The 14,273-nt window shown below is 43.2% G+C and overlaps 1 protein-coding gene across 4 annotated transcripts in view; it reads right to left on the minus strand.

Moving 5' to 3' along the window:
- The window catches only part of UTRN (utrophin), an 846,507-nt gene that overhangs the window by 431,787 nt on the left and 400,447 nt on the right, over positions 1-14,273 (minus strand). For 2 of the 4 annotated variants that reach the window (XM_077283032.1, XM_077283031.1), the window contains exon 1: positions 8,056-8,813. The exons of the other annotated variants lie outside the window; for them this stretch is intronic. In XM_077283032.1, coding sequence (XP_077139147.1) covers positions 8,056-8,199 — 144 coding nt within the window. In that variant the 5' untranslated portion in view covers positions 8,200-8,813. Of the gene's footprint in view, positions 1-8,055; positions 8,814-14,273 lie in introns of those variants that run through there. 4 annotated transcript variants of the gene reach the window in all.

Here is a 14,273-nt window from a genome sequence, read left to right on the forward strand (position 1 = left end):
AGATTCTATGAGCTGTCCCAGGCCAAAGGTGTAAATGGAGAAGAGCAGGGGCCCAAGGACTGAACCTTGTGGGACTCCGACAGATAGGGGGCGAGGTGAGGAGGTGGTGTGTGAGTGGGAGACGCTGAATGTCCGGTCTGTTAGGTATGATGAGATCCAGGATAGGGCCAAGTCTGTTAAGCCAAGGGATGAGAGAGTCTGTAATAATAGGGAATGGTCCACTGTGTCAAAGGCAGCCGACAGGTCGAGGAGGAGGAGGAGGACAGAGTAGTGTCGCTTGCTCTTGGCGGTTAAGAGGTCATTGGTGACCTTAGTTAGGGCAGTTTCAGTGGAGTGGTGTGACCGGAAGCCAGATTGTAAGCGGTCAAAGAGGGAGCAAGAAGAGAGATGGGAGGACAGTTCAAGGTAGACGTGTTGTTCCAGTAGTTTGGAGGCATAAGGGAGAAGTGATATAGGGCGATAGCTAGATACAGAGGATGGGTCAAGAGAAGGCTTTTTGAGGATAGGTGTGATTGAGGCATGTTTAAAGCTTGAGGGGAAAACACCAGTTGTTAGTGATAGGTTGAAGAGATGGGTTAGGGTTGGGATGAAGACTTTGGTGAGGTTTGAGATGAAGTGGGATGGGAGCGGGTCAAGTGCACAGGTGGTGAGATGCGATCTTGAGAGTAGAGTGGAGAGTTGATTTTCTGTAATGGTGGAGAAGTTGGTTTTGGAGGTGGAAGGCTGGGAAGTCGGGAGGAAGGGCTCTGGGGGTTGTTGACCAAAACTGTCTCTGATGTTATCAATGTTCTGCTTGAAAAATGAGGCAAAGTCTTCAGCTGAGATAAGTGGGGAGGGAGGAGGTTCCAATTTTTAAAATAACACTTGTACTCCTCTCCAGTGCCGGCGCAGTTCCAATGGTGTCAGCACTGTCTCACCCGGAGGTCATGTAACAGTGTAAACACGAACCCTGCAACCAATCAGAGGCCACATCACTCCCCCTGCCTTCGGATGTAGCGCACACATCTGGAGGAAGAGCGTGCAGCAGCAATCACTATCTCCAAATCTAAGCCATTTGTCTGAAGGTGGGGAGAGCAATGCGGCTGCTGATTCGCGTGACTTTACACTGTTACGCGATCTCCGGGAGAGACAGTGTCAGCACCGGAAGTAGTGTGTTATTATTTTACTGGGGGAAAACATACAGACTGAGAAGGGGTGACCGAGTGGACAACAACTTTAAGCCCCAAGAATGCCCAAACTTGATAGAATATGCTTATTTTTGGGTGGGTTATATGTAAACCCAAACTCCTTCCGGATCAGGACATCTCTGAGTTTGCAGGGATTAATTTAGAAAATTTGGGACCAGGATTTTTGGCAGATATGCCAGAAATGTTGGCACATGCCATATAAAAAGGTATTTTATATGTTATTTCCCTTGTGCTGGGAGCATAGGAAAATGTACTATTTTGTTACTGGAGACAGAAACTAGAATTATTACAAATCGATTTGCACAACCCATTCCACTGGACATGACTGTGGGCTGTGGCGGCAGCATGGTAGCGGAAGTGCGTCCTAACTCTCGGTATCTTCGGCTCCTCTTTTGATTAACTGACCTGATGTGACAACACAAGTTCGACATTCTGCAACAATGACACCACACCAGGCAACTAAAGAGCTGTGGATGCATTTAGGTAAGAAGGTGAACGTCCACCCCTGTGCAGCAGCCACAGACCACTGTGATGACTAAGGGAACGTGCAAATAAATTTGCACCAACTTTAATAGTTGCATGCTGAAGCTTCTCATCCAGGAGTCGGAGAATTTAGTGTTCATGCACCTCAATATAAGTAATGCACATCATTTGCATATCATCAGCACATTATTACATGAGATTAGTGTACCTATAAACAATTTATTTAGCTTTCCTGGCAACTCTAATCAGGGAAAAGTGTGTGCAAATAAACAAATACAGGAATTAATTAAGAAGAATATTGGAAAGTATACCTGGAAATGAATATAGGATCTAATACGCTCATTAGTTATAATGTGGTGGGTAAATTGATGAATTATAGACACCAACATATTGACATCAAATTGCTAATTAAATATTGGCATAAGTAGACCAGGAAATTTACAACCTAAAATGGACTAGCATTTTGTTAACCAGGGTAAAGATACCCAGGGTACAGCCCCAGTCAATAATCATATATAAGGGACCAGGTAAGTATTCTACAGTAGACTGACATAAGATGTTAGGCTACGTTCACATTAGCGTTAAGCTAATGTGCGTCGGGTTTGCGTCGGCGACGCAGCGGCGACGCATGCGTCATGCGCCCCTATACTTAACATGGGGGACGCATGCGTTTTTTTTTGTTGCGTTGTGCGACACATGCGTCTTTTTTGCCGCAAGCGTCGGACCAAGAAAACGCAACAAGTTGCTTTTTTCTTGCGTCCGATTTTCGGCAAAAACCGACGCATGCGTCGCAAAACGCAGCGTTTTTGCGTGCGTTTTGATGCGTTTTTGCGTGCGTTGTGCGTTGCGTCGCCGACGCAACGGCGCACAACGCTAGTGTGAACGTAGCCTAAGAGAGACCCTCCGGGGTACAGACTCCCAGGGTACAGCCCCAGTCAATAATCATATATAAGGGACCAGGTAAGTATTTTACAGTAGACTGATGTAGGATGTAAGAGTTGGAGCCGTCCTGTTTACCGAGGGCTAGAACTATCTGGATTAGGAGCAGGGCAGCTCTGCTACTAAATAAATCATGATGTATGTGAGATTGTACATCATGAGCAGACCCCAGAGAGGTCTCCAGACCGGGCAGCTCACAGAATCCTAGGACACGCTTCTGACTCATACCCATCACCTTACTGACAAGCGGAAATAAAATTTCATGCTCATATAAGCAGCAATCTCTAAAAATGGATAAAAAAAATTCATGAAACACCAATAAAAAAACAATAACACTCAACATGTGGCATTACAAATACAATACATAAACCAGATTAATAAACTCCAGGAAGTGAGCGGATTCCTAATACATAACTATCTACGACCCAACCATCTCTTGTGCCAGGAGCAGAAACAAAGTAACAAATCTTTTTCTGCTAATGTAAAGTATATTGGCTGCTAAGAAGAGAAGGGGGAAGGGTATCTAATCTTTGCTAATATGTATTCTTATCTAGCTACATACTGAGAAGTGCACAAACTGATACATAATGTGGTTCTATAAAGATGGCATGTAAGAATAATAACTGTAATAAGGTCCCATGCCAAGCAAATGGAAAGTCTCTTCCATAACCACTCACAACTGTGCACAGTAATAATCCACTACAAATAGTCAGATCTATAATTGTATGCAATCATCTATCTAATGCAGAATGTATTATCCCACTGCAGAAAAGTTCATGTGCATATGCATGAGTCATATAGACCTCAGGATTCACAGACAAATATAGCTCTAATTTCCATACAATATCAATCAGAAATAAGTCTCTTCATCATTTGAAGGAAGCAATGCCTGGGAATGTGATTCTCCTATACTGTATCTGGCACACGCGTACATCCAGATCTTTGAAAAAAAGACATAAACATTATCTAAACTTACTCAAAATTCCTATAATGAATGAGCACCACTCAGTATGTGAGTATTAAAGGGGCATTCTGGTGTTCAGAAATGATTACCTACCCACTACATAGGTGATAACTATTACAGTTCTGTGGGTACAACATTGGGACACCTTCTGATCACTAGAAGAGGGAACTTGTTTACTAATTATCCTCTAGTTGCAAGACTGTGCCAAAGAGGAGTTCAATGGAAGCAAGTCATGTGCGTATGCTCCACTCAGATCTATTGCAATGATGAAGCTAGCCGAGCACTGTGCTCCATTCAGAATCTATGGCAGTGATGAAACTAGCCGAGCACTGTGCTCCATTCAGAATCTATGGCAGTGATGAAACTAGCCGAGCACTGTGCTCCATTCAGAATCTATGGCAGTGATGAAACTAGCCAAGCACTGTGCTCCATTCAGAATCTATGGCAATGATGAAGCTAGCCGAGCACTGTGCTCCATTCAGAATCTATGGCAATGATGAAGATAGCCGGGCACTGTGCTCCATTCAGTATCTATGGCAATGATGAAGCTAGCCGAGCACTGTGCTCCATTCAGAATCTATGGCAGTGATGAAACTAGCCAAGCACTGTGCTCCATTCAGAATCTATGGCAGTGATGAAACTAGCCGAGCACTGTGCTCCATTCAGAATCTATGGCAATGATGAAGCTAGCGGAGTATTGTGCTCCATTCAAAATCTATGGCACTGATGAAGATAGCCGGGCACTGTGCTCCATTCAGTATCTATGGCAATGATGAAGCTAGCCGAGCACTGTGCTCCATTCAGAATCTATGGCAATGATGAAGCTAGCCGAGCACTGTGCTCCATTCAGAATCTATGGCAATAATGAAGCTAGCTGAGCACTGTGCTTCATTCAGAATCTATAACAATGATGAAGCTAGCCGAGCACTGTGCTCCATTCAGAATCTATGGTAATAATGAAGCTAGCTGAGCACTGTGCTTCATTCAGAATCTATGGCAATGATGAAGCTAGCCGAGCACTGTGCTCCATTCAGAGTCTATGGCAATGATGAAGCTAGCCGAGCACTGTGCTCCATTCAGAATCTATGGCAATGATGAAGCTAGCTGAGTACTGTGCTCCATTCAGAATCTATGGCAATAATGAAGCTAGCTGAGCACTGTGTTCCATTCAGAATCTATGGCAATGATGAAGCTAGCCGAGAAATGTGCTCCATTCAGAGTCTATGGCAATGATGAAGCTAGCCAGGCACTGTGCTTCATTCAGAATCTATGGCAATGATGAAGCTAGCAGGGCACTGTGCTCCATTCAGAATCTATGGCAATGATGAAGCTAGCCGGGCACTGTGCTCCATTCAGAATCTATGGCAGTGATGAAACTAGCCGAGCACTGTGCTCCATTCAGAATCTATGGCAATGATGAAGCTAGCCGAGCACTGTGCTCCATTCAGAATCTATGGCAATGATGAAGATAGCCGGGCACTGTGCTCCATTCAGTATCTATGGCAATGATGAAGCTAGCCGAGCACTGTGCTCCATTCTGAATCTATGGCAGTGATGAAACTAGCGAAGCACTGTGCTCCATTCAGAATCTATGGCAGTGATGAAACTAGCCGAGCACTGTGCTCCATTCAGAATCTATGGCAATGATGAAGCTAGCGGAGTATTGTGCTCCATTCAAAATCTATGGCACTGATGAAGATAGCCGGGCACTGTGCTCCATTCAGTATCTATGGCAATGATGAAGCTAGCCGAGCACTGTGCTCCATTCAGAATCTATGGCAATGATGAAGCTAGCCGAGCACTGTGCTCCATTCAGAATCTATGGCAATAATGAAGCTAGCTGAGCACTGTGCTTCATTCAGAATCTATAACAATGATGAAGCTAGCCGAGCACTGTGCTCCATTCAGAATCTATGGTAATAATGAAGCTAGCTGAGCACTGTGCTTCATTCAGAATCTATGGCAATGATGAAGCTAGCCGAGCACTGTGCTCCATTCAGAATCTATGGCAATGATGAAGCTAGCTGAGTACTGTGCTCCATTCAGAATCTATGGCAATAATGAAGCTAGCTGAGCACTGTGTTCCATTCAGAATCTATGGCAATGATGAAGCTAGCCGAGAAATGTGCTCCATTCAGAGTCTATGGCAATGATGAAGCTAGCCAGGCACTGTGCTTCATTCAGAATCTATGGCAATGATGAAGCTAGCAGGGCACTGTGCTCCATTCAGAATCTATGGCAATGATGAAGCTAGCCGGGCACTGTGCTCCATTCAGAATCTATGGCAGTGATGAAACTAGCCGAGCACTGTGCTCCATTCAGAATCTATGGCAATGATGAAGCTAGCCGAGCACTGTGCTCCATTCAGAATCTATGGCAATGATGAAGATAGCCGGGCACTGTGCTCCATTCAGTATCTATGGCAATGATGAAGCTAGCCGAGCACTGTGCTCCATTCTGAATCTATGGCAGTGATGAAACTAGCCAAGCACTGTGCTCCATTCAGAATCTATGGCAGTGATGAAACTAGCCGAGCACTGTGCTCCATTCAGAATCTATGGCAATGATGAAGCTAGCGGAGTATTGTGCTCCATTCAAAATCTATGGCACTGATGAAGATAGCCGGGCACTGTGCTCCATTCAGTATCTATGGCAATGATGAAGCTAGCCGAGCACTGTGCTCCATTCAGAATCTATGGCAATAATGAAGCTAGCTGAGCACTGTGCTTCATTCAGAATCTATAACAATGATGAAGCTAGCCGAGCACTGTGCTCCATTCAGAATCTATGGTAATAATGAAGCTAGCTGAGCACTGTGCTTCATTCAGAATCTATGGCAATGATGAAGCTAGCCGAGCACTGTGCTCCATTCAGAGTCTATGGCAATGATGAAGCTAGCCGAGCACTGTGCTCCATTCAGAATCTATGGCAATGATGAAGCTAGCTGAGTACTGTGCTCCATTCAGAATCTATGGCAATAATGAAGCTAGCTGAGCACTGTGTTCCATTCAGAATCTATGGCAATGATGAAGCTAGCCGAGAAATGTGCTCCATTCAGAGTCTATGGCAATGATGAAGCTAGCCAGGCACTGTGCTTCATTCAGAATCTATGGCAATGATGAAGCTAGCAGGGCACTGTGCTCCATTCAAGTTGTCCTGGATGTAGTTGCGCAGCTGTAGGCGAGTGGGTGAAAAACATCCAGTATTATGTCGATAAACAGGGGTCCCTGTGGTGGACCAACACCGATCTCATAGATATTACTAATCTACAGCTCTGGCAAAAATTAAGAGACCACTGCAAAATGTTCAGTTTGTCTGATTTTTCTCTTTATAGGTATATATTTGAGTAAAATGTAAATTGTCTTTTATTCTATAAACTTCTGCCAACATGTTTCCAAATTTCCAAGCATTAAATTTTGCTTGTTTTTTTTCTGAAAAGGAGAAATGGTCCAAATTAAAAAAAAATACCCAGGGCTTTCAGACCTCAAATAATTCAAAGAAAACAAGTTCATAATCATTTAGAAACAACAATACTAATGTTTTAGCTCGGGAAGAGTTCAGAAATCAATATTTTGTGGAATAACCAGGATATTTAATCACAGCTTTCATGCGTCTTGGCATGCTTTCCACCAGTCTTTCCACTGCTTCTGGCACAAAAATGTAAGCAGTTCTTCTTTGCTTGATGGCTTGCGACTATCCATCATCCTCTTGATTACATTCCAGAGGTTTTCAATGGGGTTCACGTCTGAAGATTGGGCTGCCCATGACAGGGTTTTGATGTGGTGGTCTCTTAATTTTTGCCAGAGCTGTAGTGGGCAGGTGATAAACTGTGTAGACCAGAAGACCAAGTTAAGTAAGAACAGGGCAGATCAGAGATTAACTGCCAGTAAAGTAAGTGACTAAAAGACCCCACGCCCAAATGAAATACTGCTGTAAATTTCTTAGTCTACAAACTTGATATCAAGTTAAATAATCAGGACACTCACAACATATACAAAGGTATTCCAGCTAACATGAAACTCCTGTGACTTGAGGACTGGGCTACATGTTATGTGATGGCTCACTGACATAGAATAAAGTAGTAGAAATGGAGTTTGTATGTTCTCCCCGTGTTGGCGTGGGTTTCCTCCAATGCTCCACAGATATACTGAGGGAATTTACCATAGATTGTGAGCCCCAATGTGGAGAGTGCCAATAATGTCTGTAAAGCGTTGTGGAAAATAATGGGAATATGTAAGCAAAAATACATACAATCTGAACTCTATTCTTATGTAAACCCACAAATATTACAATGAGTTACACAAAATCACAATCTTGACTCTACTACATCTGACAAACTCAGCTCTGCCGCCGTTATCAATACTGTACCCATTCCATACAGCAAACACATACTTGCAACCAATGAACTTACCCACAAGTTTAGTGCTTTTTTTCCCAGCAGTGAAGTCATAGTAAAATAGACACCCCCTTTAAGTAACTTACCTTGCAGAGTTTCTGGTACCTTGGAGAAGAGACTGCCATCCTTTGCAAGTGATGCAGCAAAACAACAACTTTCTGCAGAGATGTTCTCACCACAGCCATCATTTTAAGTTTGCAACACTTCTGGAGGCACCTCAGAATTTGCATTATAAATGAAAAGCGGCAATCATTCCCTCATGGTCACTGGACAACCATTTGCCAGCTGTCTGAGCATGCTCGCTTCCAAATATATATATATATTAAAAAAAAATCGCTTTAAGGAGACCAAAGCCCACACTGCTGGAGAAGATAGGAGAGGATTGCATCTCCTAAGTTTAATTTCCTGGAATGAAATCCTTACAAGCCAGCTCCGGGAAAGGCAGCTAGTGCAAACAGCGGAGGCAGGCTGCCTCATCCAGATGCTCGCTTATCCGTGTGCGTCCCATTCTATAGGATGTGCCTAGGACTGGGAACATTGGGACAGTGACACGCTGAGGAGTCCCCGATGCAGAGATGACGGATCTGCAATTGTAGAGAATTCCAAGCAGAGGCTTTGGACCCAAGGGCAGAGAGAAGAGGAGATGCTTGCACCCTTCTCCTGAAAGATGTGCTCTCTCCTTCAGCTAGCCTGTGACTGAATGCAGCTCCACATGAGTGAAGAGCAGGCTGGTAGGAACGTACCGAAGAGTCCTGAGACATGCCGGACTAATTCTATCAGCCATACGTTGGCACAGCTGCTCATTATTCACATGCAGCCCCAAGACAGGAGGAGCACAACACACTGCGTGCAGGGGAACACACTGAGGGACTTTTTCCTTAGTGCCCCACTTTGCAATATTAACCCCCTCCTGATGCTTTACAAGACACATTAGCACCAGCTATTTAACAGCTACGTAAAGGGTTCCTCATAAACAAGGTTTTCTAAATGCAAGATCCCACAAATAAAGATTTTGTGTAAAATAGAGCAGAAATAAAATGTAGCACGGAATCACAAACACTGGATATATGTCATTACGCTAAAGGAACTGATTGCAAAACTGCTATGTTTATGTTCTCCAAGCCATCGTCTGGTGAAATAATAATCATATTACTTCCCGAGATATATATGTCATGTTAACATAACACCGGGCTGGCAATGAAAAGGCATCAGGGATTGCGGATTTTGCTCAGCATTCAAATCAGATTTGTCCAGGACGTCAGCGGGAGGTGAAATCGGGGTCTGTACATGCTGAAGCGCTGACAGTCCATTAGCAATCAGGTGTCCCAAGCATGACCCACCGGATAGCTCACAGGATGTGGGGCGGATATCATGGCACAGCTCTAGCTATATCCGAGAATCTGACAAACCTCCCTGTCTGCACGATTAGCAATAATCTTACATTCTCACAATTGCTTCAATAAATTATCCCTAAATCTATACACGAAACGTAATCATATATCTCACCCGAGAATTCTGATTCTTTCTTCACTTATGAACCACTTTTTCCTCTACTCCTGCGTCCTAAATTAATCTTCTACATGTGAAAATAGCTCAAATCTGTCAGAAGTCTGTTTCTTTTGCCTACGAGTGTGATCCGTGTTTTTCATGGGTTGCACTTGTACCTATGAAAGTGAATGGTGCACTTCCCTTATTTTTCAAATGCAGAGAAATGTCTGAGATTGGAGAGAGTCTAAGGGTCAGTGAAAACAATCGGACCTCACTCAGATGCCACCCGAGTGCACTCTAATTCACAGATTGTCAGGCTATGTGCACACGCTGTGGATTTTGCTGCGGATCCACAGTGGATTGGCCGCTGCAGATTCGCAGCAGTTTTCCATGCGTTTACAGTACCATGTAAACCTATGGAAAACAAAATCCGCAGTGCACATGCTGCTGAAAAAAGCGTGGAAATGTAGCGTTGCATTTTCCGCAGCATGTAAATTCTTTGTGCGGATTCCGCAGCGGTTTACACCTGCTCCATAATAGGAATCTGCAGGTGTAAAACCGCAGGTGAAATCCGCGCAAAAAAAACCACGGTAAATCCGCGGTGCGGATTTACCAAAATCAGTCCGGAAAAATCTGCAGAGTAATCCACAGCGTGTGCACATAGCCTCAGATTGGGAAGTTGGAGAAACTTGGACCAAAAACTCAGACAGTCTGATGAAAATAACTGATGAAACTCATCTCATATGTGAAAAATATGACGCCTGAATAAGCCCTTGGTCAATGTAAAAATGATTGTCAGCACATAAAATGTCAGGTTCCAGGTTCTATTAAACTCTATGTCAAGGTGAAGAAGGATGTGAAAGGAGCACTAGACCAAGAAGGCAGAAACAATCAGATTGTGCTGTAGTTTCTAGCAAATTTGAGTCACTTCAATGCTGGATTCACAGCCACACAGCTCAGTACTGCTGCATAATGTCATCCATTTTTGCTGCTGTTTCTGTCTTTGTGCTACAGAGAGAGAAGAGCAGGAATGCGTCTTTCTGTGGGTGTATTTACGTGATTCTGAATACTTACCAGAAACAGCAGGCATTTACATTTTCATAATAAAATTTTGTTTCTGTCTGCAGGTTACTATTTATAATAGCAGGCAGGTATGTTGCTAGTAGGGAATTGGTGAGACATGTGCCATGGGTGCTGTTAAGAAGCGGGGTGCTAACAAGCACTCAGGTGCATGCGGATTGTGGGACAGTTGCCCTGATTGCTGTTTGCCAGTGTTGCGGCTAAGATGCCCTATCAGCCGTAGCACAGGTATTTAGATAATAACAATCTGAATTTTTGGTCTTAGTTGAGGAAAGCCATGGTATTAACGGCAGGGATTTTTTTTCTGGCAATAATTCTACAGAATAAAGCTGGTCACCAACTATCATTCCCAATATCTCCAATACTCCTACATTCAGCTTAGTGAATGTTATACATTATGAGCCACACAGAAGCCCTTTGCCGCCTATCAAGGGCTGACAAAAGGTGTAAAACAAAACAAACAAATTGTCCAATTTGTGATGCTGCCCACATTTTCTAGTAACTACAAATGGGTCAGCAGCCAAATCTAATGTCCATGACCAGCCTCACACTAAGCTCAGCTGCTGTCTATCGATAGACTGCATTCAAAGCAATACTTCTGTTCAGTGTTTCTGTAAAATAGAAGAAAGTGTGACTGTGCAGCCTAAAATAAAAAACCCTGTATACTTATGTCCTGTAATGGCGTGGTTCCTCTAATGTTGGCGCTGTGCCTGGTGGTCACTGCAGCTTTCAGTATGCCATCGAAGAAGTCTGCAGTGTAGCCAGGTAACACGGCACCAATATAGGAGAAACACAACAGATAAATGTGTCTTTTTCTATGTTAGGCTGCACACGGAGTATTCATAAGGGGTTGTCCAGTAAAGGAAGACCCCTGTAATGTCTAGCATACCTTTCTTGTCCCCAAACGCTAATAACAAGCAGATATAAGGTTAATCTGCAGGTTAATAGTGTTAGAATGCTGTTTGACCACCTTACCGAAAATGAACTTTGTTCCTCCCGGGAGCCGCTGGCTTTCAGTCATAGAGGCCCACCTCGAGCGGCTACAGTCACTGCTCAGTACACAGCGAGAGGCGACTGTAAGCACAATCCAGCACTTTGACTGAGAGCTCGCTCTGCACAGTTCTGCTACAGAGGGAGCTGAAAAACAAAATGTTGGGGTGTGCTTACAGTGTATTAAGCAGTGATTGCAGCTGCTTCTTCATGCCTGTATGAGTGAAAGTCAGCAGCTCCCAGGAATAAAGTTAAAGAAGCGCTCACACCGAAGTTTTTATCCTCTTAATATATTGCAGTCATCATATTATATAACACTGTACTTACAATTGCTCATTTTGCCTTTCTACCCAGCTAATTATTCTCTTTTCTCTGCTCTATGTAGAATCAGGAAGTCTCTTGTCCCTGCGTTTATAATTCCCCTTTTAAACCTGTGAACAAACCGTTCCCTCCTCCCCCGCCATAGACTTTTGCAGTGACTCATGACTTGTGCAGAGAAAGTGACCTCCTATTTCTACATAAAGCTTACAAGGATTCAGCTAGTCAGTTTTTAATGACATGATGTCCTAATGGAAAACAGAAGAATTATCTTGGTAGAAAGGCAAAATGAGCAATTGTAAGTAAATAGCACCATATAATATGATCACTGCAATATATTTAGAGGATAAAAGCTTTGATTGGAGTGCTTCTTTGATTTTCTCTCGGTAGACACAGATTCAGTATGGCGCCCAGACAGCTTTGTAATGCTATTAACCTGCAGATTGACCATATAGTGTTTGGGCATATGACAAGTTCCTATGAAATCAGTAATATTAATTCCTTTATTATCAGTTTCTAATAATGAAGTAAGTGTGCAATATAAATGCATATGAAAAAAATAGAAAACTTCCATTGGCATCAGTGGTATGCTCCAGAGTTCTTTCTAGCGAGACACTACTGATACATAGAGCACAAGACAGAGGAGCACAGAAAAGAGAAAATTAAATGAGGAGTGGTGAAAAATACTGTGAGAAGTGAATATTAACAATTATGCATTTTAGACTGATCTTGTCTGTTTATGTCTGGAGGATATTTTTTGGTAAAAGGGTCCATTGAATAACACGTTCAATGCAAAAAGAATGGGCACGATAGAACCTGTCATATTGCTTACATATGCTGCCAACATTAGAATCAGATTCCTAATTGCTAAATAACAGTGCCACCTGCTGGGAAAGTAAGAACTGAAAAAACACAAGAAATCCTCATTTATTGAAAGCTAAGCAGGCTTTTACTGTTGTAGTATGACAATGACTGATTAGGAGAGCCTGGGATGGACTTTTTGGGAGAATATTGAGTAATTCAAGAAGTAAATGAAGCCGAAAACTATTTTGGAATATTAACATTTCCTTACTATTCATTCTCTATTAGGGTTAATGCAGACGACCGTGTAACTAGGACGGATAGCACTCGTCCCTATGTTATTCTATGGGGCTCTCAACGTGTCTGATTTTTTACTCACACCAATTCAGTCCCAGGAGATAAAAAAAAAAATCGCAGTACACATGATTTGCATCCAAGAATCAAATGGTACTCACCCATTCAACTCTATGGGTCCATGGCAAAAATTGGATTGCATGACATCAGAATGCAGTCTAAATTTCAAGAACTGACAATATAGAGAAGGTGTAGAAGCTTTTATTTTATTCTCTCCACATCCGAGAAAATCAGATCACACTCTGTTCAAACTCTGCTTAGAGTGTGGTCAGAGTGTGGTCAGATTGTGGTCAGAGTGTGGTCAATTGTATGGTCAGAGTGAGGTCAGAGTATGATCAGAGTGTGGTCAGAGAGTGGTCAGAGAGTGGTCAGAGTGTGGTCAGAGTGTGGTCAGAGTATGATCAGAGAGTGGTCAGAGTGGTCACATTGGTGTATAGCATGGGATGCGATATGCAGGTCATAGCTGGCAGTTCTCACAGCAAACTCTGTGACAGCTGTGACATGCGGTAACCTTAGTAGTGTCACCACTCGTCACTGATGCTGGTTCTCACGCTACTCTCAGTGTGTTCCGGCAGCCGTGGTGAGTTGTCTCATTACTGATGTCATCGCTCATCACTGCATCTGGATGCAGCAGAATCGGGGATCGTCATGGGGCATACATGTTAAGGATTTACAGCAGACCTAATAGATTTTTTAGTTTTTGCTAATAAATGGGTAAATGAGGGGACTATAATTGTAGGACAGTTCTTTTTACAATTAAAGGGCTTCTGTAAGTGTGTTTTCATTTTTTTTTATTACGGGGCTAGTAATGGGGGTGTCTGACAGATGCCACTCCATTAGTAACCCCTGGCCTTGATGTTAGCACACATTACACAGCTGACATCAACCCCAAAACTATTACCCCAACTGCCACCGCATCAGAGCAATCAGGAAGAGATGAGGCTAAGCGACAGAACTAGCGTATCTAATAGATGTGCCATTTCTGGGGTGGCTGAGGGCTGGTATAATTAGTCTGGGAAGTGGCCAATATCCATGGCTCCTTCCCAGCCTATTAAAAGGTGTCTGCTTAGCCTTTGCTGGTTATCAGAACTAGGGTGGACCCCACGTCATTTGTTTTTGCCCTTTTTAATAACCAGTAAAGGCTATGCAGATAGCTGTGAGCTGTTATTAATAGACTGGGATGCCCCATGGATATTGACCCCTTCCCAGAATAATAACACAACCTCACAGCTGTCTGCTTTCCCTCAGCTGGTTATTAAAAATAAGGGGGACC

The sequence above is a fragment of the Ranitomeya variabilis genome, chromosome 2 (assembly GCF_051348905.1).
Source record: "Ranitomeya variabilis isolate aRanVar5 chromosome 2, aRanVar5.hap1, whole genome shotgun sequence".
Lineage (NCBI taxonomy): Eukaryota > Metazoa > Chordata > Amphibia > Anura > Dendrobatidae > Ranitomeya > Ranitomeya variabilis.